Raw genomic sequence first — 26,014 nt, 5'->3', positions numbered from 1 at the left:
TTGAGGGACTCGGGGTTGGCTGGAGGTGGAGAACGGGATGGCGCCTAGCATTTTGCGGAGATCGCCTCAACCGCGTCGTGCATGTGGGTGCGTAAGTGGCGCCGTCTTTATTTCGGCTGCCTGTCTTATTTCTTGGAATTGACATGATTCGATCGCACGTTGCAACCTCATGTTGCTTTCCTCGGGGCAATGCAACATGTGACTGTGAAGCGTGGGTGTCTTGCCGTATGCGTTATTGTATCCGTCATTTGTCGAGTGATTGGGTGGGGATATGCGTTACAGAGGCTGGTGAGAATCCGATGCACACAACCCCAAGAGTGGAATCATGATCATCCATTTGCTTGGCAATCTCCGCCCCTACCACCTGATATTTGCCCTCACTGAATCGCATTTGCGTTTTTGTGGGCAACGAAAAGCGCAACGGCTAATGATGAGTGAACTTTTACAGGACAGCGGTGTATTGAGACTGATATAATGTTTCAAGAACAATGTTGCATCCACATCTGGTCTTTCAAAGCTCAAGCCCGCCTGCGCAATATCGTCATAGCAGGCCATAGAAAACTCGGCATGCATCGAGTGTGTCAGGGCGTAGTTTCTTGGCAGTTGGGAACATTATTACCGCGGCATATCGTAGAGCCATTTTTCGTGCACATCGACTTTGCCTAACAAAGTAAAAGCTCCTTGTCCTTTGTGTTTGGTGACGCATGAGGTTATGTTGTGCTGGGCCATTTCATGAGCTTGTTCATTTTCTCCAGAATATGTGCAATCCAAACTGTGAACTTCAGCACTGTTATGGATGGATTTCGGTATTGACAGAAGCATTCATGCTGTATTTCCCGATTATCGAAGCCGATCTTAGCCTGTTCCTATGTATGCTACGATCGATAGACGTCTACAGAATCCTTTGCTCCAAGACTGAAAGTGGACCGATACTGCAAGATGTTGAGAAGAGACATGCTGCTTATTTGAGATCGACAGCCCCATAGGCTCAAGGACTTCATTCAGATCTTCAACTCCAAAAGCAAGGATATCACTGCTATACCTAAACATGGGTCATGTGATATAAAGCTAAAGAAGAGGTACATCAGTTAGAGATTGCATGTCTCATATGCTCTTGGTTTGCCAATTTCTACAGTGTGACTGTTGCATAAGACTGCATCGACTTGCTCCACTTTCTTTTGAGACACATGATTGTCATTCATACAGAGCCGAAGGAGGTGACAGATATCAATTCATTCGGGTGGTGACTTTGATAGCCGCACAGCAAAATGACGTCCAAGACTTTGCATATCAGTAAAACATCTGCCCAATGCTAGCCATTGAATCAACATATGTGTTATTTTTCACATCGGAAGTGCTTAAACTGCTTCTGTTTCTTTTGATTGTTTATCTATACCTACGACCTTACGTATTGCACTGCCTTGATCTGTAGGGCTAGATAACTCGTCAGTGTTCTGTCTGCCCCACTGTCTAGCCCACCAAAAAATCGTGACTCCAGCCAACAAGCCCCGCTCACCAAACTTTTTCAAGTGTTAGCCCCACTTTCTAGCTTGATACAAGGTCCTACAGGGGGATCCAAGTGCTCGCCCTTCTCCAAGCTCCATCATGCAGCCTAATTTATGCAGTTTATATTTGATAATCCTCTTCGTCCTTCCATCAAGTCAACGGTCTTATGGGTAAGCATTCACATCACACTTCACCACCTCCTTCAGTTCTAACAACCCCACCGTCTAGTGGTATGATTCTCGCTTAGGGATTTCCCGAGCATTGCTTGCGAGAGGCCCCGCGTTCGAGTCGCGGTAAGACCCCATTTTTTTGCCTTTCTGTGTGTCAGAAGGTGTAATGTTTTTGCATCTAGGATCGTTACTGTTTCTTTTGCTAGGCTGAGCTAATTGTTACTGTATACCTTGTTTTGCTTCATTGAACGTCGACTCCTAGATAGTACCAGAAATGCCCGAAACTAACAATTGGTGCATGTTAATCACACTTTGAATTCAAGATCTTCTTGTTTGCTTAAGCTAAGAAGGGAGTATCCGCGCTGTTGCGCCTTCTGCCTTGTTCCCATGTGCTCCGTGGTATCCCGCTATTGGGCTGGTCATAGCTTGCGCCATGAGCTCCACGTAGTAAAACTACTGCAAACCCCCACAGCCAGACAGCATCAAAGACTCCCTTTCTGCCATTTACACTCAAACTAAGCAAAAATTTAACATGCAATTGCGATGGGACTATCCGTTAGAGCCCGCAGTAGGAGCTTGGGGTCCAACCACGTCAAATCACAAGTGAGTCTTGTTATGGTACCTGCATGGCAGCTCGGGCTTGGCTAACTTAATATAGTTTCTGTGAAGAGGTATGTCGTGTCTTCCCCGTAATGATTAGCTGGGAATGATAACTCATGATGACAAGGACTACATCATCACTCCCTACATTGGTGAATTCGTCAACACCCTCACAAACATCAGCTATGGTCTGTGCATCCCAACCACTTGCAATCCACCACGACAAACAGGGAAAGCTTACACTTTGGAAAAATAGTAATCTACGGAATCCACGGTCTACGCCGCGTATCTCCTAAACCCGAAGGCGGCCTTATCTCGACGCTCGCTTTCCCTTACTGGGGACTCATCGGCGTCGGCGTCCTGTCCGCCTGGTTCCACGCCACCCTAAAGTACCACTCGCAGATGGGCGACGACCTGTCCATGTTCCTTGCGGTGGGTGCTGTACTACACCAGTTGCTGTGTTTCGACGCCACGCGCGCCCAGCGCCAAAAATACACGTTGTATATCCTGGGCAGCCTGATACCCATCTCCATTTACCACGTGTGGGCCGACGAGATTATTATGCACGAAATTGCTTTTGCAGCCATGATATTCCTTGTCTCACGTCACACGCGTGCACTTATCAAGAAGCAAATTACTAATGAAGCGGCACGCAAGAAGCTGGGGAGCATGGCTACGTTTGGTATCTCTACGGGGCTGTTTGGGTATTTTCTTTGGAACATTGATTTTCATGCTTGTGGGTATGTTACGCAGTTTAAGCATTGGATTGGACTTCCGTGGGGCTTCTTATTCGAGTTGCATGGCTGGTGGCATATTTTCACAGCGATTGCGGCGTATGTGGGTATGGCACTCACGGAGTATCTGGTCACAATTGAAGAGGGGAAGGCAGGGCACGCGCAGGAGGGGTTTGTCTGGCCGGTTAGGACTGTGTTGAGGGACATAGATGCGATTGAGAGGAAGGGCTTTGAAGGGAAGAAGGGTATGTAAGCAAGTGGCCTTTTGTGCTAGTATGGAGATCGGTGTTGGGGTGAAGTGGAGCGAGCAGAGTAAATCCGAAGAGGGCCGGGTGTTTTCATTTCTAACTTGACATAGAACCATAGAGATAGAACGGGATTTCGTGAGTAAAATCATTGCACTAACGAATGCTTACTTTGCTCATAACCTACTCTATTCCGCACCTAAAGAGTATCATTCATTTGGATTTTCAAAGTCGTTACCGGCGACAGTACATCTTCCTATGCAAAACAAAATGCCGTTCAGTGATCCCAACGCTCCGGCACAAACGTCACGATACAATAACTACACATACAGCACACCAGACATATGCCTAAAGCCACTGCCCATGTTGTCGTGCCACTTTCCGCGGTGATTGACTTCACGGAGTTAAGCACTCTGAAAACCCCGCTCGGGCCATGTAAGTCCAATGAGCGTCATTGGTGGCGGTACCTAAGCAAGTATCTTCGGGCCCGAGAAAAGCTTCAATGAGAATATAAATAGGGCTGGGTATCGGTCTGGAATAGAGAAGCACATAAACAGGCCCTTACAGAGACACTAGCGAGCAACGGTTCAATTACAGTGATATCATTGACCAGTATCTATTACCCCGCCTCATTTTTTGTTCAAGACCCTCTCACGACATCATCTGCAAACTTCGATATGCCTCAACTTGTGGGAAAGATGGTAGGGCCAGTTGGCTATGGGCTCATGGGTACGTTTTACGATTTATCTATCTTGCAAAGGTTAAGAAAAAAACTAACAACTCAGGCCTCACATGGCGCCCAGATCCACCATCGCAAGAGCAGAGCTTTGAAGCTATGCGTACCGCGCTGTCGCTTGGAGCGAACAATTGGAATGGCGGAGAGCTTTACGGTACACCAGAACGTAACTCTCTGCACCTTCTCAATGAGTACTTCACAAAGTACCCCGAGGACGCGGATAAGGTTGTTTTGTCCATCAAGGGTGGTCTTAAGAAGGGCGAATTGACGCCGGATGGCAGTCGGGAGAATGTTAGACGCAGCATTGATGAGTGCCTGAGGTTATTGGACGGCAAGAAGAGTCTGGATCTGTTCGAGTGTGCTAGGGTGGATCTCAACACACCAATCCAAGATACCATCAGTTACATCGCCGAGTATGTCAAGGAGGGCAAGCTGGGCGGCATCAGTCTGTCAGAAGTTGGCGCGCAGTCAATCCGAAAAGCGCACAGTGTGCACCCTATCTCTGCAGTTGAGGTCGAGTTCTCGTTATGGTCTACCGACATTCTCGAGAACGGTGTCGCAGCCACATGCGCAGAGCTTGGCATTCCCATCATCGCATACTCGCCTCTTGGACGCGGATTCCTTGTAAGTGCATCACTCTCAGCTGTGGAAGTTGGATGCTGATTAGTTCCCAGACGGGCAAGTACAAGAAGCACAGCGATATTGAGCCTGGCTCCCTACTGCACCACATGCCTAGGTTCCAGCCTGAGGTATTCGATGAGAACATCAAGCTCCTCCACGCTGTCGAGGATCTAGCCAAATCAAAGGGTGTCACTCCAGCTCAGATTGCTATTGGGTGGGTGCTCGCGCACAGCGGAGCCAAGGGCATGCCTACTATCATCCCGATCCCGGGTGCTACGACATCGCAGAGAGTCGAGGAAAACTTGAAGCCGGCGAAGCTCAACGATGAGGACATGAAGGCACTGGAAGAGATTTTAAAGAAGTTCCCAGTCATTGGTGGACGGTACAATGAGGCTCAAGCGGCATTGATGTTCGCATAGATGATTGGTTCCTAGTTAGAACGACTTGTCAGTACTGTAACTATAATGTGTAACAAGCTTTGATTCATGTGAAAATGGAGTCAGGTATATGTGTAGTGTATGAGCTAATCCGCATTTGAGCTACCAAGAGGCAGCTCTTTGGAATTGCAGAACTCTGGGATAAATCATCATGGAAGATGAGATGAAAGAGAGTGAAGTATACTTACATATGATACGGGGCGCAACTGTAGTGCAGGACCCTTTGCCGAGAGAGAATGGCGAAAACAGGCGCTTCTCTGCAAAGCGACAAGAGCCTGTCTGAAATGTTGTTGGTGTTGCGAGGCGGAGAGTTAGAAGTGTGCAAGATTGGCTGCGCAGAAAAATGCGCCGTTCGCTCAACGCCTGGCCCCTGCACATACGCTAGACGTCGAGCGCGCCGGGAGGCGCAACACGCTCCCTTGGGCCAACGCGCAGTCGACATTCACTCTCACTTTCACCTTCACCGTCGCCTTGACCGTTACCGCCAACAAGTTGACCTCACCGTCATGACAGAATCACCTTCAGATCTATCAGAATATGGGAGCGATGATTTCCCTGAGGATGTAAAAGGAAGCCGTCCACGCAGCTATGAAGCCACGCCTGACCATGACCAGCGCCCCAACAAGCGACCACGCCTGAACGTCCGCGCGCCCTCGTCGCCGCCAGCTCCCATCAACACGATGCCGGCAGATTTAGACGAAGAGCTGTCCGAAGACACTGATGGCTCGGTGCCAGCCTCGCCCCATCACCACCCGGGCATGTCGCAAGACGACGACTACGGCCAGGAGCAAGTCACCGTCTGCAAGTGGGACGGATGCACAGCCGGTGATCTCCACAACATGGATAAGCTGGTCGAGCATCTCCACGACGATCACATTGGAACTCGGCAGAAGAAGTACAGCTGCGAGTGGAGCGATTGCACTCGAAAGGGCATCCCCCATGCTAGTGGCTACGCACTGCGGGCACACATGCGCTCTCACACGCGCGAGAAGCCATTCTACTGCACACTTCCAGGTACAACCCTCCGTATTCTGCCCCGACGCTAGAGACATATACTAAAATACACTGTCAGAATGCGATCGCTCCTTCACCCGCTCCGACGCGCTGGCCAAACACATGCGCACTGTGCACGAGACCGAAGCCCTACGACCCTCCGACCCCGTACCCAAGCATCATTCGTCTAACCCCACCAACAACAAGCAGCGCCTGAAGCTCGTCCTCAACAACGAAGGCAAGAAGCTGCCACACGACAAGGCCTCGACCCCCGGATCCCCATCGCATCCACCTAATAGCGCAACAGCCGCGGCCGCTGCTGCAACCACATCCGAAACCGACTATTCCCACAACAATGTCATCTACCTACAAGACCTCGCCAGCCCATCTGCTCCAACACTAGTGCAGTTCCCACCAGACATCGAATTCACGCCCGAAGAGCTACGCAAGCCAGCAAACGAGCTATTCCAGCTACTACGCAGACAACTGCAATGGGCAACAAAGGAGGGAGAGCAGCTGCGTGCCGAAGCCGAAGAGCTGGAGCGGGTGCGCCGCGAGGAATGGCAAGCCAAGGAGCTTTTGCTCGAGAACTTCATGGAGGCACAGGCAGCGGCGGAGCGGCGGAGACGGGTTGAAGAAGGCATGCCAGAAGACATGGAGGGTTGGCAGGCGGTCGAAAAGGATGTTGCTCCCTCAAAGGCTCTGCCTATCGCTCCCAAAGAGGGAAAACTTCCCTGGTGGCGCCAGGAGGGTGCTCAGACTCATCGGCCTGAAGTCAAGAAGGAGGAGCAACAGCAACCGCCTAAGCCAGCGGATGTTGGGCAACAAGAGAGTCTCCAGCCACCGGTTCCTGCAGCTTAGTGTGTTTGACGACTCTTTGGTTTTAATTGACCTGATGGAGCATGTCCTGCCTGCACTTTGCGGGCTTATTAGCGACCAAATATAAACAGACGAACAGGTTCTCTAATGTCTCTTTATTTTTCTTCTTTCTTTGGTTTTCTTGTTTTTAGACAAGTCCAGTGTAACATTATGGGACGGGCACAGGGTGCATACGGTCGGGGTGATGTGTTAGATTCAAAAGATACCAATCAATTCCATGCTTTCAAACTAATATATAATGTCGCTTCTTTCTAAATGCGGCTTTCCAGTGTGTGAAGTGCCATTTTCTGCATGTGTATTTCCAGCTCCATGCTGACGAGGCACCTATTCCATGTTCATAGTTACGCAGGCATTGCAAGTGCGTCATTCGCGCCCGCTATCCGCTCCAGAGACTTTGCATAGACCCTTTAGCGCTAAGCATTTACCTAGCCTTCCTCTTGTCTGCCTCGGCATTCTTGAATGGGAATCCACTCGTCCTCTTATCCGCACCAGTCTTCCTGCTGATCCTGCCGTTGCTACTGGCGAACAAGATGCACCATAGCGCGATCGTGGCCAAGAAACCAGAACCAAGTGTACCCAAACTAAACGACATAACTCCAGTCTTGGTCCACATGGCGTATCCATAGAATGCATAAGCAGCGTGGAACATGGCGGTTATGGTGAGGGTTGGCAGCGCGTATGGTGCTTTTGGATCTTCCGCTTGGGTTGTTGCTCCTGTAGCAAGTCAGATGAGGCTCATCCAGTAATCACAAATGATGGCTGGAGGATGACGTACCTTCTGAAAGACGACTAGATAACGGAACAGAGCCTGTGAGTAGCACAGTGAGAATTCCCAGCGTTATCAGCGTGATGCCTAGCGAGCGGCTGAAGTAGACTTCCAGAGCTATTTCGTGTTGTTAGTGAATGCATTCTTCCTGAAATACAAACAAACCGAGAGATCACATACTCGTCGCTTCGCGAACCTCTGGTGACAGTAATGCTACGATCATTGTGGGGGAGGTGATGAGAGGCACGGATTGCGTCACTGTTTTTCGCATTAGCAAACTTTTCGTCGCCCCAGAAGACGTGAGTAAGAACATACTAAGCCATGCGGCCGTGCCGTAAGAGTAGAAGTAGTAGACCTGCTCATCCTCGTCAGCTTTTGCTCGTTTGGTCGAGTCTTCGTTCAGCACATGCTGTAGCTTATAGCGGTACGTACATCCATGATGACTGAGGTTTTATGAAAACAATTAAGCTTGGTAGTTTTGTGCTGGGTTACTGTAAGGATCTGGAGAGGAATTGTGAAATATTTCAGTTGTTATAGGGAAGAAGAAGGGTTGACGTGGGCTGTGAAGATGTAATGTGCCTGACGGGATCTGCGCCAGCATCCGCGACCAAGTACGTCATTGTTGCACTAGGTTGGAGCCCGCGGCAAGACAAGGCCGACCAGCCCGCAAGTGGGTCACTATGTGAGACGCGCATTTCCGGTTCGCCATGGCCCAAACGTGGTTCTGTCTACATCAGATCAGATGTGCCTGGGCAATGAGATAGTCGATGCGCTGGTGTTTGCGCCACGCTCGATGCGCCTGGATAGTCGGTGGCTGTGCACTTGGGGAACTCTAGTGTTCGCCCCGATGTGACGTCTTCTACACTTCTCCCGTATCCCCTTCACTCATGCATGTGTGTACGTATGCATGTGTATGTAAGATACGACTTGGTCCTCCATGACGTGTTTCTCTCCAGTTCTCACCGGTATTACATGGCCTTCATTCAAATTACCATGTGATTGTGCCGCCGTTCTGGACGTGACTTGTCTGACACACCTCAGTTGCAACAACAGCCGATAATCAGCCAACATACCCAGAAAGGAAGTCTATGGCTATAAACCATCGATCACGGCAAACGGCTGTCAGATTCCTAGCCTTGGTACACCATTCCGCTTTCGTGTCTCGAGTCTTTATTGGCAAGCGCCTTCATGCCTGCTACTGCCAGAAGAGGAACAGAAACAGCAAAAGCGTCGATATCTGCGCATCCCGCTACCCGGCAGCCGTCTGCCAACCAGACAGCTGGATACGCGAGAGGATGGGACCTAAAACCGCAAAGGTTGCATTGAAGCCTCGGCCGAGTGGTAGCGAGAGCACTACGAGGCCCGAGATGGCAAAAGAAAACATGATGTGTCTGTGAGAGGGCAAGAAAGCGCTTTGGTACAAGACGGCCGCGGAGAACCCAGCCACGTTCCACCAGCCCACCAGCAGCCACAGACATTCACAGACATGGATACGGGCAACAACTTATAAATCCATTTGCAAACCTAAAAAGGGAAAAGTAATATCCCCTTTTATACTGTGGCTTGAGGCTAGCTCTGCATCCAAACCTGACCTGTCCATATCCAAGTTGCGGTTCAAACTCCGCATATTGAGGACCCCCCACCCTTCCTCATAAACATGTTTCAAATACCAGAACAGGAAATCCAGCAGATCCGTCGATAGTAGACAGCGGAAAGGAGAATAAACCATGGACTAGTACAACCATACCGAGTCATGGTCGGCTGTAACTTGGAGAAACTGATGCATTTAAACTTATCTATCAAGATGCCACGATGCACATCTAACATTGCTTGTCCGACCCGACCCAAAGGTTAATTGTCGAAGATAGCCAAGGCTCTCTTTTATAGGCCTGTTATACGTGGGTTCAATGGGAACTGCATTTTGTTTGTGTGCCAGTGCACTCACGTTACTTTTGGTGACCCATATCATCGGTACGAGGAACGTCACGGCGCCAGAATGCGGTATCTGCGCATACTACAAGAGGAAGTTTTCGGGAAAGTGTCGAAAGCAGATAATCATTGTGGCTTATAGTTAAACAAGCAAAGTGAATGAGCATACGCCTTTATTGGTACGTCGTGTTTCTGCATGCGTCCCGGAAACTGGGTCACTGGTTGATGAAGAGGAATGCAGAAGAGTCGTGTCAAAATGCATTTGGACGAGGGCCAGAAAACATTCGGTTACTTTGTATCTCGTCTCTGCATTCAGGAAATAAGGTTATGAAGTTCGAGTGTGAGATACCGCGCGAATACGACGAAAACTACTGCAATAATACATTCAGAGGAACATGTGCACCAGTCAATCAGTCCCGGCAAGTATCATCTCACCGACGCCTCAACCAAGACAGACATATGTATAATCTACCTCTAAGCGACATATAGTGTATGTTATGCCAACGCAATGTAAACCTAAGTCTCATTTTTGCACCCACATGTTCAACTTCCTAACGTTAACTTCTTTAGCATAGCCACACCAACCCAAACTCTCGGGATTCAACCCATGTTATGTGAAATAAACAATATACACTAATGTCGCGCACCGAGTCCAAGTTCACTAAGTTCCATTCGTAGCGTCCCTCTACGTCCTGCGCATTTATCTATCAACCTTGCTCCCTAAATTTGCAATAAATATACCTAGGCGACTATCTTTGACACGAGAGCCGCAGCTTTGTAGAAAGAAAGAAAGCCTCACCATCTATATTGCCCAGCGATAGCCATGGACTTAGACGTACATGTCTGTATCGTCACATTTTGTGGAAACAGCAAAGGTACATGAGAAGCAGACTCAACGCACTTTCCGTGTACTCAAAGAACATCTTCAATCCCAATCACGCCTTCTTCTCCATTGGCCACATGCTATCACGGATTTCGTATAATATGGTACTTACGTAGGACCTTTGGAAGGTGTCGGGCCTGAGCCGTCCGGTCAAGGCTAGAATAGCCATTTATTGCCACCACATGAGAACACAATGCGAATCAAAGAAATGTTGGAAAACGAACAACTCGTTATGGTGATTCATTTGGATGCAAATATAGGGAGCGACTCGAGATATGGCTATACCATCTCCACTGCAGCCATGTCTATTGCCAGCTAAATATACTTACCTAAGTAACTAGTCAATCTTGACCCGAATACCCCTATTATGCTTGGTCATAGGAATAAACATATCATGGTCGTAAAGAACATCTTCCTCAGTCGTATCCCACAGGCGCATATGCGGTAGAACACGTAGAACCAACGCCGTCAGACTCAGGTGAAGTTCGCACAGAGCAAGGCTAGACATTATGTTAGCAACAATATTCCAAAGTTTATTAGAGAAAATAGTAGTATACTTACTTCATGCCCACGCAGGCACGGCTACCTCTGGAGAAAGATAGCATGCTGCGCTCGACCTCTTTCCTTCGCTGGTTCTTCTCGTCTAGCCAGCGCTCGGGGGAAAATTCGAAGGAGTTCGGGAAGATGCGTTCGTTGTGGTGCGTGATGAATGACGACATGCCGATGGCATACCCTTTGGGAAGAACGTATTGAACCTTCTTCTTGTTCCATTCGCCACGGTAAAGTAGATTTTCCTCCGTTGGTACGCGAGCAGTGCGGCTAGATACACCGTACGAAAGTCGGAGTCCCTCCTGGATAACCGCGCCTAGATATGGCAGCGTCTCAAGAACAGTCCACGAGGGCAAATTCGTTGGGTCTTTGACCACAGTTTTTAGTTCTTCTGTCAATTTCACTAGGATTTCTGGCTTGCTCAAAAGATGATAGGTTATTACACCTAGAGCCCAACTTGTAGTCTCTGTTCCAGCACCAACAATGGCTTCTGCCTCGTCAGCGATCCAGCGGAACCGATTCTTCTCCTCATGTGTGTTTGATTGCAAGAGTGAGGCGAAGACAGTTGGTCGTTCATAAGTGATGCCAGCGTCCAGGTCTTCTTGTGCCTTGCGGACCTTCCAAGGCATATCAATCTGTAGCGTTTTGACCATGAGAGCAATATCACTAGGAAGGTAGTCAATGAAGGTTGTCGCAAGCACGGCACTCTTTTTGGTCCACGGGAAGAAGCGGAAGACGAATACTGGTCGAAGGACAGATGCAGTTGGCGCGCGGAAGTTTGGATACCATCCCTTCTGATTGAGGAGACCAAAACCTTCGCCAAAGCTGTAGGACGAGATAGCGTCTGTAGTGAAACAACTGTACGCCATGGTAATATCGAGTACTTCGTTGTCTCCCGATTTTGCAAGAAGTTTATTGCACAGCTTCTGTACCAATGCATGAAGCTCAGGCTCGAGGCGTGCAATCATCGACCGTGAGAAGAACTTGGCCACTGGGATGCGGCGAAGCCGGTGCAGGTCATGGTCAATAGTACCGAATCCTGCTTCGCCGATACTGAAAGATTGTAAGCTGGGCTAGTCATTTTCCATGGGTTTAGTAGCAGCTTACGCAGAGCCGTTGATTTGATGGACTGGCTTGTCACGCTTTCGTCCACCTACGGCATAAATCTCATCGGCGAAGCTGACATCGTCGCAGTGAATTTCGTTCGGGTTGATGCGCACGAGGGGGCCTGGTACACAAACCTACAATCAGCCTTTACCCTCGGAGGCAGCGGTTAATTGCATCCTTACCATATACCTTGTGCATTCGAGCAATCTCTTTGGTGTAGCAGCCAAACTTGATAACATCATAGTAAAATTCCGGAAGGTACGTTGCTGCAGCCAGTCTCGGACCCGGAATGTGGCTCAGCGGATGCAATGGCGAAATGTTATACAAAGCCTGTAGGGTTTTCAACAGGAGCCATAGTCCCAAGAGTACTGAGCCATAGAATGCTGAAAGGTACAGCATTCCTGGCGGGGCTTGACCATCCGACGAGTCCATGATGCAGGATGCAACGAGCAGATCGTTGTCCTTTTGTCTTTGAAACACATTTTACGGACGTAGTGTCCTTGGTACACTGAATTAGCGCGACTAGCAATTCGTGCAGGGTTTGAAGTGGCTCTGCGATAAAACCTGCGTGTTCAAGTGGGGTGAAGTCACTTTGTCTGCTGCACGCCTTATTCTGGCGGACATTGCCCGAGATTGGGAAGCTACACGGAATTACGGGGCTCAAAATAGACACTACGGCCGAAGAGTTGATATGGCTTGGCGCAAAGGAGGTTGCTCGCAACGAATGGCAAGCGGGCTTGAGCGAGTCAGTCCGGCAATGAGCATTGCGCTAAACCAAGTCATCGCGCGTAGGGATACAAATAAGTAATGACATATCCCGTGATTGGCCTGCCGTACGCTTAACAAAGGCCTAGATGACATTAGCACACGGTAAGGATATTTTGGACCCTAACACAATGCCGGACAAGCAACACATGCTGTCAAGTGGAACGTGGTCGAGCACCGTGCCGGTACAAGGATTCCCTTGATATGAAGCTGCCAATTCCTAGAGGGTAGTGACATGTTGTCAATTAGAATCATGAAGAGAATATTAAATTCCATCTTATCTGTATAGTCCTGTTCATGTTCTTCATTGTAAATCTGAGCGAAGCAATGTTTGTGTCTACAGCTGCCAGCGCTTCTTGACACATTGTGCCAAAGCCTATCATAGTCGTACTCTAGACTCTTTCCGGTAGCCATGTTCTACCTGGCCCTAGATAGAACCAATTTGCTCCTTGCTGCCAGCGTAATCCAACCTCCAATGAGGCACAGCCCACCAATTGGTGTAACGGGGCCTACTGACTTGTATTTCTTCGCATCCCAGACGAGCAGATATATGCTACCAGAAAACATGGCCATGCCCGCCGTAAAGAGACTCATGGCGAGTTTGTTCGCTGGCGCAACGGCAGCGGTAAGGGTCAGAACGACTGAGTGCATGAGCTGTTTGCGTTGTGCATTAGCGGGGTTTTGAGGCTCAACAAGGACTAAAGTGGCGAAGCAGAAGAGACTGTAGAGGTCGTGACAGCAAAGATAGTAAAATGCATACCTGATAGTGAGCGGCATTGCCCCAACTGGCAATCTTGGCTGGATCAGAGATGCGCTGCTTCAACGCATGAGCCCCAAAAGCACCAAGCGCGACACTCGAAGCGCCGAATAGCGTGCCAATTGTCCAGAATGGCGACGTGGAGCTATAGGTCGTTCCATATGAGGAGTACGGTGGACCGTAAACCGCTTCGGGCTGCGATCGCGACTTGCGCGAGGATGAGGATGACGATTTCTTGGAGGACGACATGGCAATGGTTGGTAAGAGAGTGGTCTGGTGGTCAAGGTGGGATGTCGAGGTCAAGGCTGAAGCCGCGGTTTGCGGAGCCTCGGAGGTATGTGTTGTCTGATTGGTCTGTGCACATGAATATCGAGAAAAAAGGCATTCCAGTTCTAGAATATTTGTATTTGGTGGTATCATAGATGCTGAGAGATGCATCTTGCTGTTTTCAACGCCATAACTCCGTCCTAATGCAATTGTGGTCTCGTAGCCCACAAGCCATGCAACCGCGCCAATGCGCCGCCTGGTACTACTCAGGGCGCCTCAATCAGACTCCGAATCGACCTCCATAACATCTCCATTTGTCTGATCTCTCTGCTGCTGTGTCCTTGCTGCATCTGTTGTAGTCTTCTTGCCCCCGCTTCCTGCCTTCTGTGCTGCCTTTGCCGCCTTCTCTTCCTCTTGAGAAAGCAGAGAACCATCAACACGCAAGAAACCCTTCCCCTTTCCTTTACCATCCATTCTGCCATCAATGTTGCGTATCCTGACCCGCAGTTCACCCTCCACCTTCTTCCCCTTGCCGTTCGCCCACCAACCGCCTTCATCTGACAATTTGTCGTCCCAGCCTTTCTTCACTTTGCCTGACTCGTTCTGGTGCCATGACCAGTCTGCAGGCATGTTTTCCTTGAGGATGCTGACGGGGAAAGTGTTGAGATGTGCGAGTGTGATATGCGTTTTCGCATGGTCGGTGATGTGGGCTTGTAGGTATGCATTCTGAACCGGACGCCATACGAGGAACGAGGCAGTTGCCCAGAGGAAGGGTGCAGCGTATTCATCGACGTGTTTTAAAAGCAAAGGCTCTGCGTGAGAATCATTGTTGCGTTCCGAGTCGTTTTGCGCACGTTTCGAATGCGACTTAGTAGCAGATGCGCTGGGAGGCGTGCTGCTCAGTTCAACATCCTCATACGCGAGCACTACACCATTTGCGGGCGGGAAGTAGGTGAGGAGCAATGGTGATAATACAGTCGCACATACTGCTGAGAAGGGATCCGAAAGGCATGAAGGCGGGATAGAGACGTATTGCGAGATACGCTCAGTGTGAAATAGAGATACATCCTCGCTCGGTACAGGCGCCATAATTGGAGAATGAAAAAAGGTATAGGTTGCGTAATGTGGTTTGCGATCGCGTTGTCGCAAAACTGCTGAGCTCGAAAAAAGTTGGAGATCGGCGATTGCAGATACCGATTTGTGGGGGTTACGCTAAGGCCCAAAGAAGTTAGTTTGTGTTTTCGGTGTTCAAGTGCACGCCAGAAGGAACATGAAACCTGAACCAGAAAGTGCTGCTCGAAAGTATCTGTATGCTTAAATTTCCTACTTTAGGCTTATTTAGCGTTAAGTGTTTCGATAACTACGGGATGCTTGGTCCCTTGCCAAGCCAACACCCTGTTTAGTTATCTACTATGTTCTGCTGGCGATTTGAGGACTTGGATAAAAAGAGATAGCATCATATCCACAATGGTGTGTTTACTCGATTATTATTGCAGATTATTCTCGATAGATATATTCTCAGTATTATATATCTAAAGGAGCCCTCCTCAGCTTTGGAAGAAAATATATTTTGGTACTAATGTAAACAAGATCTCCAAGGATATCTTAAGAGGATTTGTTGTTATGCAGCCAAGGTATCATATACCTAAGATATGGAAACTTTTACATGACTGAATAAAGAGTTAGTGAGGATATAGATAACGGTGAATCTGCCGCGTTGTTGGTCTTGTCCGGCTGCGACCGACGTAATATCAGTTGATGCCGAATGTTGCGCATCTACATGTGTTCCACAGCGGATAAGCTCTGGCGCAGATACTCTCGCTATTCTGTAACTCCGAAAAGTGCACCCTAATGCTAGTTTAGATAGAGCTAGGCCACAAGATGACAGTTGCAACTCTGCGTGTAAGTGAACAAGTCCAAGTTTGTTTGCTCATTAGCGCCCCACTAAGAATGTGACAGATTGGGTTTAGCCTATCGATAGAAGCTTTGGAGATCCCAAACACCTACTGAGTACGTACACTGGAATGCAAAGTAGGCAGCCAGACAGTTGGCTTTGAATTATACTCAAGTCCTGGCAAAGATACGCCTATGAGGTTTCAAGGAAACACAGGCGAGTATGCTGCACTAGCAAATTCTTGCCTCTCAGGACAGTTGGCGGCGATGCTGATGTAATGTTTGATGGGTCAACAAGGGACGCGCGCCTTCAGGCGAGCGAGAAAGCCGGTCTTGGCATTTACTACTGCCTACGCTAAACAACTCACACCGACCCTTGTCCACTCTTTATCTCCACCACGCTGCTGGCATTTCTGCAGCCTTGGCTTCTTGGTTTTGAATGTTGATCGTTTCGTCTACTTGAGTAAGACATGCCCTCCACCCGCAAACCCCCTTTCTCATAGCAACCAATATAATCTGTCGCTGCGAAACCAAAACTCGGTGAGATGGCTGGAGTTGGATGTCTCACTTCTCCTTGCTGGCCTAGTCGAGGACAAAGTGGAAAACAATATACACGGCCTGCGCAAGTCTTTGCTTCCCCGCAGGAGCAGCCGCGAAACGCGCTGTCGCAAGCAAACAACCCAGCTTCATGAGGACATTGAAACTCAGCGAACCAACGTTATACACAGCCATTTATATTCACATCTTTTGCATACAAGTCGGTTGAGCTTCGAATCTGCGCAGTTCTTGGCTCGATCTTCATCCGACCATAACCTTCTGGGATACTAACGCCAGCCAGAATGGATCCTTTTAGGTACCGTAAAGCTTATGAAGCAATGCTGCATACAACCCAGCTCATTGAGGATCGATTGAGACAAGAATTTGATCCTGAGGAAGAAGCGACAGCTCAAAATGATGTACCGAAAGCTGCTTTTCTGGGACCAGACCCGGATAGCATGGATTGGACACCCACAGAGTCAGTCACTCCACCTCCGGAATGTGGACCGCCACCAGCTCTGTCGAAGAAACTGCGACACCTTCTCCCTGGCGGCGGTGACGGCGATCTCCAAGCTGAAGACACGGGCGAAAACGCGGTGCTCCTTCACAAAATGAAAGAGGGCAAGGTCATGGACGAATGTATTGACAAGCTAGTCAATGATCTACCCGATGTCTTGAGTTACCAAAAATCGGTATCTTTTACTCCTTCGACAATCGAGGTACCCAAGGACTTTGGCCTACAGCTAAGTATTTCAATCAACCACCATCTTGCTCAGATAGCCGATCGGAAAGCGTTAGAGAAGTACCGGAGGCTTCTAGGCCATCGTAAGGAAAACTCGAAGAAGAAAGCGGTGAAGCTTGGGTTTGATCCAGTTGATCTGATCAAGAAGCAAGCCGTGGCTTTTGGGGAGAACGGACCTGCACCGGTGTGCACGCTTGACAACGACATCCACTCAATCTTTCGTTTGGAGAACTGGCATGGCTGTCCAGATGGGATTTATGAGGTGATGAAACCAGCTTTACAGCTTGCCACGTTGCTGGTAACCTCTCGGGCAACAGCTCACTTTTGGCATACGCTCGTTCTTGGGAAGCGGGAGCGCTGCCAAGAAACTTCAGCAATGTATGGCCAGCCATGCTTTCGTATCAAGGAAAATGTAACATGGTCTGAAGAGCGCGAAACAACATTCAGAAGCTTCCTGGACAACCAAATCGACACGTTGCACTTCTACTTCCATCACGACCCTCTACCGCCAGAGACTGCATACGCGTCAATGGGGTTGGTAAAAGACTATAAGAATGGTTTGATGCGAAAGATCAACCACAAGTGTCATACCAGCCGGATCTGCTTGCATTCAGACTTTTACACTACCGCAAAAAAGCTCAGTCTGCTACGATATCGCGAGCCGGCCATGGTATTACGATACAATATGTTTTTGGCTACATGTCTGGCACATGAAGTAGCTCATTTTTGCGAGGTTTCTGGACCGCATCACGACCACCCTCTGCTTTCTGAGCCAGAAGTTTTCTTCGGCGACAACATGTGGACAGAAAGTGGAATCTCCTTTGAACTGAAAACTTTTGGCGGTCGCATACATCCTTTATCCAGTCGGATCGATTGTAAATTCGGACTGGCTTGCCTTGACTATCCACTCAAAGAGCTCTATGATAAGGACGACAATGTCTTGTACGCTTTACCAATGGAGTACATTCTCAAGCTCCAACAAAAGGAGACTTGGGAACAAGACTTCAGCAAGACTGGCGATGATGTTTTCTTCGTTCCTCGCACCGGTGGCAGATCAATAGAGATTAACGGCACCAATCTCATGATTTGGGAAGATGAGAATGATGCAGATATTTCAGATCACATCGATAATGAAGATACAGAATGGATGCGCATGGATGATGGCTCCATCGCAAGGAATCCGAAAGCTAACAATCGCAAACCAGAGCGTCAGCCCGTGGTACCACGATGGAATCCGTACAGTAATCAAAAACGGAAGAATGTTGTTGAAGTAAACGCACCTTGCGTTTCCAAGGAGGTAGTTGAGATTAAAGACGAGGAAGAGAAGGTACCTACAGGATTAGAAGTTCCGGAAGATGTAGAAGGCGGCAAAGGCGGCTCGGACCAGGACATGATTTAAATTCAGGCTTTCCATCCTGCTGGAGAACACTGGGGTAAAACGAACAAAAGGGAGGAATCATTGCATTCATAATCATCAGTTGGATACCATTGCATCTACGGGGGGCGCTGTTGTCTTAAACCTTGAACTATTATCAGCTCTCTTTACACATTCTTGAACATGTCGCACGTGATTCCGTAGAAAATATTGAGCAAAGCCTTAAGGCATGCTCAGTCCCCTTTCATGGATATCTGGAGAGGATGAGGAAGGGCGGGCTTGACCATTTTAGAGCTAGCGCTATGTGTTCGCTTAGGTTGCAGCGTGAATCTTGGCAGAGTCACTGAGTCCGAATTCTGCTTCCTGACACGACGGACGCCCAACGTTAGCATTCTCGCCGAATCCTCCCACGACGTATACCTCCGACTTCACGATGGCGGACACTCAGAAGGATGTGCTGTTCAAGACAGTACAGATCGATGCTTTGGTACGTTGGAAAAGCGTAGAGACAGCACCCCACTGTGCGCCCCGCTATTGTGCCATCAAGATGCTTTTCTCCAAGTGTGCTGCCGCAATGAGAGGCTGACGTTTGGCCTTCAGGTTGCGATTAAGATTGCCACTGCTAGCGGCAAGTCGTTCCCTTCGATCGCGACTGGCAGCATAGTCGGTATGGAGAAGAACAATGTCTTGGAGATCACAAACTCTTTCCCCTTCCCCGACGTCTCTCCCGCACAGGCCGACGGACAGAACGAGACCGCCGCAAACCTCGCCGCAGCCGCCCCTCGAGCTAAGCAGAACATTGCCTACAGTAACGAGATGATCAAATTCCTTCGTGAAGTCAATGTGGATGCGAACAACGTGGGCTGGTATACCAGCACAAGCATGGGCAACTTTGTCAACCTAAACACAATCGAGAACCAATACTTCTACCAGAGCCAGCCAAACGAGAGGACTGTCGCCTTGGTCTACGACGTGAGCAGGAGCTCGCAAGGTACCCTGAACCTGCGCGCATATAGGCTGTCGCCCTCGTTCGTGACGGCATACAAGGAGGGCAAGTTCACAACTGAGAGGTATGTAGGCACATTCGCGAAGCCTGAGAGTGATGCTAATAAGCGCAGTCTACAAAAGAGTGGTCTTCGCTACCACGACATCCTAGTCGAGCTTCCAGTAACCATTCACAACTCGCACCTCCTCACCTCTCTTCTCCACCAACTGCCGGCGAGCGCACCAAAGGAGGAGCTCAAGTTCCCACCCAACCTAGCTGCTCTGCAGCAAGACCCCAACATCCCTCAGCCACCTCTGTTTCCCAACTACGACTCGCTTGATCTCTCAATCGATCCATTCCTGGAGAAGACGTGCGATCTACTTCTCGAGAGCATCGAGAACCACCACACTGAGATCAACAACTACCAATACTACCAGCGATCTCTCGCTCGCGAGCAGGCTAAGATTACCGCCTGGCAACAAAAGCGCAAAGCAGAGAATGCTGCGCGCACTGCCTCCAAGCAGTCACTTCTCCCTGAAGACGAGTGGCAGAGACTATTCAAGCTGCCCCAAGAGCCAAGCAGACTGGAGACGCTCCTCAACTCGAGACAGGTGGAGCAGTACTCAAGACAAGTGGATGGCTTCACGGCGGGTGTCACATCCAAGATGTTTGCTGTCAAGAGCAATTTGCTGCCTGGAGAGTAAATGGGGGTGGGTTTGGTTGTGTTTATGATTATGCTTCTCTTCGTCACGGCATGGGCATGGCGTTGCGGGTTAGCGGTTCCTTTGACGGGACTGGGTTTGATCTTTTAGGCGAGAGGAAAAGGGCGGATATGCGAAGAGACGTTTGTAGCGTGTGCTTGAGTGTCGAGATGACCCAAAGTTGGCGGTACTGCCAAAGCGTTGAAGCTCAAGCGCTGCCCAGTCAAGTGGCTGAATGCTGTTCTAGGCGTGCAGCTGGACAATTGCCACATACAGAGCTGAATCAGACAAAGAAGTAAACAAGATAGTGTCGCACCTTAGACTAGGGACTCTGCATGTGAAACGCGTGTCTCGAGCTAGAATATTTACATATATACTTACATACACACACACACGTACTCAGCAGTACCAGGCGGCAAGCCGGCTATCGGGGACCATCGGGAGAGCAGCCTCTCTCACGGAAACGGCTTGGGCTAAAGCAGCGTCCAACAACGGCGCCATCATGCAACAAGCCTCTTCGCCCGTCCTCCAGCAGCAGCTTCGATTGCACCCTGAATCCCTTCAGACGCTCCACCAGTCGACCGATGGCACGCTGTACCCCCACCATCACCAGGGGCTGCCCGAGCTTCAGACCCTACACACCACCGACATAGTATACCAGCAACCATACGCCCTGACCGGCCCACCCCAACCACAGCCTCCGTCGCATGCCTTGCCCGTCCACTTTGAGCAGCGTGGCCTGCCGCCCTCTGGACCCTATCCATCATTCCCAGCTGCGAGCTACCAGCAACATGTTGCCAGCCCGCGTTTCATAGATGCGCCCCCTCCCCCGCTGCAGGAACATGCCCAACAACACTACCATATCGCTGCACCCGAGACAGCGCAAAAGCCAATTCAGCAGCTCCCTTTCTCGCCGTCTGTTCCAACCACACTCCAAACAACCCATCCCTTGCCACAGCACGTAGAACAGGCGCCTCTCCAACAGCAGTCGCAACCACAACCTCAGCCGCAGCCGCAGCCGCAGCCGCATCGTCAGGAAGGGCGCGACGGGTATGTTGACATCGCATGTGACAGTCAAGATCGCATTGAAGGTTTCTGTACGCACACGAGCAGTCAATACGCTGCACGAAAGCTGCACAAACTCTTTCAACTCGTCTAGACGTGAATGCTGCTGTTCTGTTAGACAGTTGCTGATAGTATGACAGTGATGACGCCCCATTCTCGAGCCATGGTCAATTTCAAGGCCTCAAACTCATTCCGAACCCGCCAAATCTAGAAGAATGGAGGAATAAGCTTTTTCACGTGGATGACATGATCACGTTGACCGAGGAGCAGTAAGAATTCCCATGCTTATTTGCATAATTGCGCCCTAATCCAAATCAAGATTCCAAACTTATTTCCCACACATCGACAACATCTACTCGCATCGCTCAACGCAAAAGCACAAACGCAAGCGCTTTGTATCCCATTACTGGGACTGCCGGCTAAAGGGGCGTCCGCCAGGGACTAAGAAGTCTACAGACCCAGACAAGAAGAAGCGGAAGAGAGTAGCGCGAGAGCGAGATTTATGCGACGTGAAGATCAAAATAACCGAGTTTTTTGATCGTCAGGAATATGAAGAACAGCTTGGATGCCGGCCTCCAGGTACCGAGGATGACGGACCAAGTTCGATACCAACACAGCCACCAGTGAACCCGGGTCAGGCGGTAGATCAAAATCAGAACCCAAATCCTCAGTTCTACGGACAAGGTCCCTTGCTGCCACAACAGCCAGCTGGAGGTTGGGACATGCCTCCAAATATGAGCGGTCAACCAGAGGTGAACCTACAACAGTATATGCCGCCACCCAGTTTCCCGCCCCAAAAGTTCTACACCTTTCAAAGGGTGAACGGGAACGGTGGGAATGGCAAAGGTGATGGCGTTGCTGGGCCACACAAACATACCCTTGAAGAAAGTGATCGAGTGAAGAAAAATAGTGTTATCAGATGGCAGATGAAAGCGGACAAAGAAGATAAAAAGAAATCACATGTAAGCTCCTCATTTCCATTGTGTGTTACATGTTGCTTTCTCGCTCTGTTGAAATGCCTGTTCACGATAGCGTGTAACGAAGGCCCGTCATGCCAGCGAATTGAGCGCATACGTCATATTGATGCTTGCCTAAAAAACCCTCCGCCCCAGCATTCCGTATGCGTGGGTTTTGCCCTACTTGCCCTTTTGCCCCATTTTCTTCACCAAACAGTTCTTTAGTGCTTCAGCACAACATTAATGCCTCTTGTTTTCAACCCTATTCGTACTATCACCCGTCAAGCACCATCACTTTATACTAGTCGTCTTTTGTCTTGTCCAATCTTCTCTCACCAATCTACCTATCCCCCCGAAACTCAATTCAAGTTACGATTCACTACCATATCTGTACGACATAAGATGACCGATACCAACCAGGGCGGGGATCCTTCCAAAAAGACATACCACAAAAAGGCCACTGGCAATGCCTTGACAACAGTGAAGAACCATTCGAAAGAAGATGATCTCAAGTTGTACGGCAGCGCATTTTGGTAAGTCTTTATCTAAATCCGAAAGCACGCCAGATAACTAGATGACGTCATACAGACAGTGCTAACATGACAAAGCCCCTTCGTGCAGCGTGTCTGGATATCACTGGAGCACAAGCAAATACCCTATCAATACATCGAAGTCGATCCCTACAAAAAGCCACAGAGTCTTCTTGACGTCAATCCACGTGGTTTGGTTCCTGCGCTTAGGCATGGACCAACATGGTCAACCCATGAGTCTACTGTGATTATGGAGTACCTTGAAGACCTCCAGAAGGGACCGCCTCTCCTACCTCCTGATGCTCAGAGCCGCGCTACATCAAGACTCTGGTCTGACCACATCAACCGCAACATTATCCCGTACTTTTACAAGCTCCTTCAAGCTCAGGACCAAAGCGATCAAGTTTCACATGCCACCGAATTTCGTAATCAAATCGGAAAGCTAGTTGATGCAGCAGATCCTACTGGGCCTTTTTTCCTTGGTCCCCATATTTCTTTCGTAGACGTGCAGATTGCACCTTGGATCATCCGATTACGAAGAGTGCTGGGTCCATACAGGGGATGGCCAGAGGCCGAGGCGGGGAGCAGGTGGAAACAGTGGGTCGATGCGATTGAAGCGGATAAGAGTGTGAGGATGACTACGAGCACCGATGAGCTTTACCTGGATAGCTACGAGAGGTATGCTGAAAACAGACCAGGGACGAGTCAGCTAGCAGACGCTGTCAACAGTGGAAGGGGGCTACCTTGAGCACGCCTATCGGACTTGAACTTTAGTGTTGTACATGGGGAGGTTAATTCAGTTCCTTGTAATCTGATCTAATGCTAATCCATACAAATGCTGGACAATGACCTGACATTGATAACGACCAATGTGTATACGCCTTTCGCGTTATAATCGTAAGCCTGATACAACTCATAGTGCTAAACGACAAACTACGTAATATTTTCAATAAAAAATCTATACGTCGATATCCAAAAATGCATTGATCAAAAGCAAACGTCAGGCACGCGAGTCCTGAACGGCAGCCCACTAGCGCGTTCCAATGAGGGGCACATATGCAACCGCGGGGCAGCCGCAAGCAAGTCTCAACACCAAGCACACACCCTGTAACTCGCCTTTACCTCCAACTTGCAACCGTCAAAATGTTTAAGAAAGAGTCAGCTTGATTCCCTAGCCCAAATTCACACAAACGGAAAACGAAGCTAACAAAACCGCAGCATAACCTCCGGCGCGAAATCCAAAGTAAAATCCAGCGCGCAACGCGGCATCCGCTCCAAAGTCCTCGAAGAATACCCAAAGCTAGAACCCTACATCGAAGACATACTGCCCAAAAAAGAGCAATTGGATCTCGTAAAGCTGTACGTTCCACTTCCGCATTCCCACAGCGATAACCTGCGCGGACGCCTCCCAATACCAAACAAAAAACGATACTACCAGTAGAGAAGATGAAGAAAGTAAAACTAACAATGACTTACCCACACATTAGACCTGACCGCGTATCTCTCTACACTCTAAACTCGACACCACTCTTCTTCCAGCACATGGACGATGCACTCCTCCCGCACCTCACACTCGTGCACAAATACCCCTTTGCATTCAACCGTCTGCGCATCGACCGCGGCGCAATCCGCTTCGTGCTCTCAGGCGCGACGCTCATGGCTCCCGGTCTCACATCGCCCGGTGGCCGCTTACCCGGTGCCGATTTGAGCGACGAGGATAAGGAGAAATATGGGGCGGAGGAGCTGAAGGAGGGCGCCGTGGTGGTTATTGAGGCCGAGGGCAAGGAGACGGCGTGTATGGTCGGGGTGCTGAAGATGGGGACGGAGGAGATGAAGAAGGTTAAGAAGGGGCAGGCATGTGAGGCAGGTCATTATCTGGGAGATGGGCTGTGGGGATTGAAGTTGGATTGAGGGGGGGGGGCGCGTGGGAATCAAGTGATGGGAGCACCAACTTTACGGGTTCATGGATCGAGCAGTACAGGGCTGCAGATATGACTTTTTTTTTGCCCTGGGAAGCTGGACAGGATGTAACAGCTGGCCGCAGAAACTCTTGAAGATTGTGCCTGCGAACGCGCCTAAGGAACGCGTCGAGGTCACAAGAGTCACATAAGTAGTAGCCTTCCAGTAAGTGACAGGAAACCACCAAAGCAAGTGAACATGGTATCATTATTTTGCTCGTGAACTACACTTCGTAGCAATCCTGCTATCGCCTGTACACTACTAGTCGACGACTTATTGGGGGGCGCCTCCTGCTCCGCGACCAGCACCGGCACCGGCACCGGCACCGGCACCTCCGCCTCCACCCATAAAGTTACGGGCCCTAATACGTTGTTAGCTTTTGTGATGTTGTTTCTTGGCCGCTTCACTCACATCTCAGCTATGCTCGGGTCGTTCATGAGATCCGAGATGTTAGGCATGCCACCACCACTTCCGCCTGCACCACCACCACCTCCTCCTCCTCTTCCACCGCCGCCACCAAACTGCTGAGCCATCTCTGCTATCCTTGGGTTGTTCATAAGATTGCTCATCATATCCGGGTTGCTCATCAGATTCTGAGCCATTTGCCTCATCATCGGGTTCTGCATGAGGCCGGCGAGATCAGGCATACCGCCACCGCCACCGCCTCCGCCGCCGAGCATACCAGCCAGCGAAGAGAGGTCAGGCATGCCGCCACCTGCACCACCTCGAGGCGCATCAGCAGCACCTACATCTCCACCCTCTTCTTCCACCTTTCTCTTGGCGGTCTCGTATCCCCTACGCATGACATCTGAGCCACCGCCCTCAGCATCCATACCGGACTTGTACGCCTCCATAGCACCCTTTGCATCACCAAGCACAAACTTTGCGAGACCAAGACGCGACCATGCCTTAGAGTAGTTGGGGTCGGCAGCGACGGCCATCTCGGCGTCCTCCTTGGCCAGCTCGTGCTTGCCTTGACCCGAGTACGCGGCAGCGCGGTTGGAAAGGTAGATGGGGTTGAGTGGTATGATTTCCAGCGCAGCAGTGTAATGCTTAACGGCAGATTCGTAGTCCTTCTTCTTCATCGCCTCGTTACCCAATCCCTTTAGCCTCTCAGCTTCATCCTTGTTGGGTCCACCGGGTCCTGATGCGCTAGCAGCAGGTGTCTGCGGTGTTGCTGGGCGAGCCTCCGTTGCAGATGAGCTGCCCTCGGTGGTCGCAGTTGTTTTTCCCTTAAGCTTCTCGTAGACGTTATAGATTGCGAGTAGGTTCTGGTCACCAATTGCGTCCTTCTTTGCAGCCTGGTCGTCAAGGTCGACCTTGAACG

At 49.8% G+C, this 26,014-nt stretch overlaps 11 protein-coding genes across 11 annotated transcripts; 7 read left to right on the top strand and 4 right to left on the bottom strand.

Annotated features, from left to right (window-relative positions):
* Positions 1-2,145: 2,145 nt before the first annotated feature.
* On the top strand, positions 2,146-3,454 carry COCSADRAFT_183659 (uncharacterized protein). Its single transcript, XM_007704776.1, has 4 exons — positions 2,146-2,279; positions 2,335-2,347; positions 2,404-2,464; positions 2,533-3,454. Exons 1-4 carry the CDS (start codon positions 2,209-2,211, stop codon positions 3,261-3,263), a joined length of 876 nt encoding a protein of 291 aa, XP_007702966.1. The 5' UTR covers positions 2,146-2,208; the 3' UTR covers positions 3,264-3,454.
* A 289-nt stretch (positions 3,455-3,743) lies between these two features.
* COCSADRAFT_39381 (uncharacterized protein) lies at positions 3,744-5,102 on the top strand. Its single transcript, XM_007704448.1, has 3 exons — positions 3,744-3,984; positions 4,041-4,615; positions 4,666-5,102. The coding sequence occupies exons 1-3, from the start codon at positions 3,933-3,935 to the stop codon at positions 5,029-5,031; spliced, it is 993 nt and encodes a 330-aa protein (XP_007702638.1). The 5' UTR covers positions 3,744-3,932; the 3' UTR covers positions 5,032-5,102.
* A 453-nt stretch (positions 5,103-5,555) lies between these two features.
* COCSADRAFT_95919 (uncharacterized protein) lies at positions 5,556-6,903 on the top strand (the record flags this gene model as incomplete). Its single annotated transcript, XM_007704775.1, has 2 exons — positions 5,556-6,063; positions 6,122-6,903. 2 exons carry the CDS (start codon positions 5,556-5,558, stop codon positions 6,901-6,903), a joined length of 1,290 nt encoding a protein of 429 aa, XP_007702965.1.
* Positions 6,904-7,342: 439 nt separating this feature from the next.
* COCSADRAFT_163106 (uncharacterized protein) lies at positions 7,343-8,125 on the bottom strand (the record flags this gene model as incomplete). The annotated part of the gene is made up of 5 exons (XM_007704774.1): positions 7,343-7,635; positions 7,697-7,804; positions 7,868-7,945; positions 8,003-8,042; positions 8,120-8,125. The coding sequence occupies 5 exons, from the start codon at positions 8,123-8,125 to the stop codon at positions 7,343-7,345; spliced, it is 525 nt and encodes a 174-aa protein (XP_007702964.1).
* Positions 8,126-10,836: 2,711 nt separating this feature from the next.
* Positions 10,837-12,554, bottom strand: COCSADRAFT_96065 (uncharacterized protein; the record flags this gene model as incomplete). The annotated part of the gene is made up of 4 exons (XM_007704773.1): positions 10,837-10,999; positions 11,061-12,101; positions 12,156-12,276; positions 12,338-12,554. 4 exons carry the CDS (start codon positions 12,552-12,554, stop codon positions 10,837-10,839), a joined length of 1,542 nt encoding a protein of 513 aa, XP_007702963.1.
* Positions 12,555-13,189: 635 nt separating this feature from the next.
* COCSADRAFT_148672 (uncharacterized protein) lies at positions 13,190-13,973 on the bottom strand. The gene is made up of 2 exons (XM_007704772.1): positions 13,681-13,973; positions 13,190-13,574 (listed from the first exon to the last, which is right to left on the bottom strand). Exons 1-2 carry the CDS (start codon positions 13,924-13,926, stop codon positions 13,338-13,340), a joined length of 483 nt encoding a protein of 160 aa, XP_007702962.1. The 5' UTR covers positions 13,927-13,973; the 3' UTR covers positions 13,190-13,337.
* Positions 13,974-14,061: 88 nt separating this feature from the next.
* Positions 14,062-15,089, bottom strand: COCSADRAFT_39375 (uncharacterized protein). The gene has a single exon (XM_007704447.1). The coding sequence runs from the start codon at positions 15,031-15,033 to the stop codon at positions 14,221-14,223; it is 813 nt and encodes a 270-aa protein (XP_007702637.1). The 5' UTR covers positions 15,034-15,089; the 3' UTR covers positions 14,062-14,220.
* A 1,145-nt stretch (positions 15,090-16,234) lies between these two features.
* COCSADRAFT_234303 (uncharacterized protein) lies at positions 16,235-18,657 on the top strand. Its single transcript, XM_007704771.1, has one exon. It carries the CDS (start codon positions 16,677-16,679, stop codon positions 18,513-18,515), a length of 1,839 nt encoding a protein of 612 aa, XP_007702961.1. The 5' UTR covers positions 16,235-16,676; the 3' UTR covers positions 18,516-18,657.
* A 197-nt stretch (positions 18,658-18,854) lies between these two features.
* On the top strand, positions 18,855-20,567 carry COCSADRAFT_39373 (uncharacterized protein). Its single transcript, XM_007704446.1, has 3 exons — positions 18,855-18,978; positions 19,092-19,561; positions 19,610-20,567. The coding sequence occupies exons 1-3, from the start codon at positions 18,925-18,927 to the stop codon at positions 20,178-20,180; spliced, it is 1,095 nt and encodes a 364-aa protein (XP_007702636.1). The 5' UTR covers positions 18,855-18,924; the 3' UTR covers positions 20,181-20,567.
* A 14-nt stretch (positions 20,568-20,581) lies between these two features.
* Positions 20,582-23,583, top strand: COCSADRAFT_123573 (uncharacterized protein). The gene is made up of 5 exons (XM_007704770.1): positions 20,582-21,227; positions 21,383-21,511; positions 21,562-22,204; positions 22,619-22,731; positions 22,807-23,583. Exons 1-5 carry the CDS (start codon positions 20,680-20,682, stop codon positions 23,474-23,476), a joined length of 2,103 nt encoding a protein of 700 aa, XP_007702960.1. The 5' UTR covers positions 20,582-20,679; the 3' UTR covers positions 23,477-23,583.
* A 232-nt stretch (positions 23,584-23,815) lies between these two features.
* COCSADRAFT_234249 (uncharacterized protein) lies at positions 23,816-24,867 on the top strand. Its single transcript, XM_007704769.1, has 3 exons — positions 23,816-23,885; positions 23,947-24,087; positions 24,216-24,867. Exons 1-3 carry the CDS (start codon positions 23,872-23,874, stop codon positions 24,637-24,639), a joined length of 579 nt encoding a protein of 192 aa, XP_007702959.1. The 5' UTR covers positions 23,816-23,871; the 3' UTR covers positions 24,640-24,867.
* Positions 24,868-26,014: the final 1,147 nt, after the last annotated feature.

The sequence above is a fragment of the Bipolaris sorokiniana genome, assembly GCF_000338995.1.
Source record: "Bipolaris sorokiniana ND90Pr unplaced genomic scaffold COCSAscaffold_12, whole genome shotgun sequence".
Classification (NCBI taxonomy): Eukaryota; Fungi; Ascomycota; class Dothideomycetes; order Pleosporales; family Pleosporaceae; genus Bipolaris; species Bipolaris sorokiniana.
The sequence above is the reverse complement of the archived record's forward strand: the minus strand, read 5'-3'. Positions and strand labels throughout refer to the sequence as shown.

Bases quoted from the DNA above. Each gene is read 5' to 3' on its own strand.
- COCSADRAFT_183659 (XM_007704776.1), top strand. From the start codon at position 2,209: ATGCAATTGCGATGGGACTATCCGTTAGAGCCCGCAGTAGGAGCTTGG. The intron at 2,465-2,532 runs GTCTGTGCATCC...TTGGAAAAATAG, and splicing joins CCTCACAAACATCAGCTATG to TAATCTACGGAATCCACGGT.
- COCSADRAFT_39381 (XM_007704448.1), top strand. From the start codon at position 3,933: ATGCCTCAACTTGTGGGAAAGATGGTAGGGCCAGTTGGCTATGGGCTC. The intron at 3,985-4,040 runs GTACGTTTTACG...CTAACAACTCAG, and splicing joins AGTTGGCTATGGGCTCATGG to GCCTCACATGGCGCCCAGAT. The intron at 4,616-4,665 runs GTAAGTGCATCA...ATTAGTTCCCAG, and splicing joins CTCTTGGACGCGGATTCCTT to ACGGGCAAGTACAAGAAGCA.
- COCSADRAFT_148672 (XM_007704772.1), bottom strand. From the start codon at position 13,926: ATGTCGTCCTCCAAGAAATCGTCATCCTCATCCTCGCGCAAGTCGCGA. The intron at 13,575-13,680 runs GTATGCATTTTA...CAACGCAAACAG, and splicing joins GCAATGCCGCTCACTATCAG to CTCATGCACTCAGTCGTTCT.
- COCSADRAFT_39375 (XM_007704447.1), bottom strand. From the start codon at position 15,033: ATGGCGCCTGTACCGAGCGAGGATGTATCTCTATTTCACACTGAGCGT.
- COCSADRAFT_234303 (XM_007704771.1), top strand. From the start codon at position 16,677: ATGGATCCTTTTAGGTACCGTAAAGCTTATGAAGCAATGCTGCATACA.
- COCSADRAFT_39373 (XM_007704446.1), top strand. From the start codon at position 18,925: ATGGCGGACACTCAGAAGGATGTGCTGTTCAAGACAGTACAGATCGAT. The intron at 18,979-19,091 runs GTACGTTGGAAA...TTTGGCCTTCAG, and splicing joins CAGTACAGATCGATGCTTTG to GTTGCGATTAAGATTGCCAC. The intron at 19,562-19,609 runs GTATGTAGGCAC...TAATAAGCGCAG, and splicing joins GGCAAGTTCACAACTGAGAG to TCTACAAAAGAGTGGTCTTC.
- COCSADRAFT_123573 (XM_007704770.1), top strand. From the start codon at position 20,680: ATGCAACAAGCCTCTTCGCCCGTCCTCCAGCAGCAGCTTCGATTGCAC. The intron at 22,205-22,618 runs GTAAGCTCCTCA...GATACCAACCAG, and splicing joins AAGATAAAAAGAAATCACAT to GGCGGGGATCCTTCCAAAAA. The intron at 22,732-22,806 runs GTAAGTCTTTAT...AACATGACAAAG, and splicing joins TTGTACGGCAGCGCATTTTG to CCCCTTCGTGCAGCGTGTCT.
- COCSADRAFT_234249 (XM_007704769.1), top strand. The intron at 24,088-24,215 runs GTACGTTCCACT...CCCACACATTAG, and splicing joins CAATTGGATCTCGTAAAGCT to ACCTGACCGCGTATCTCTCT.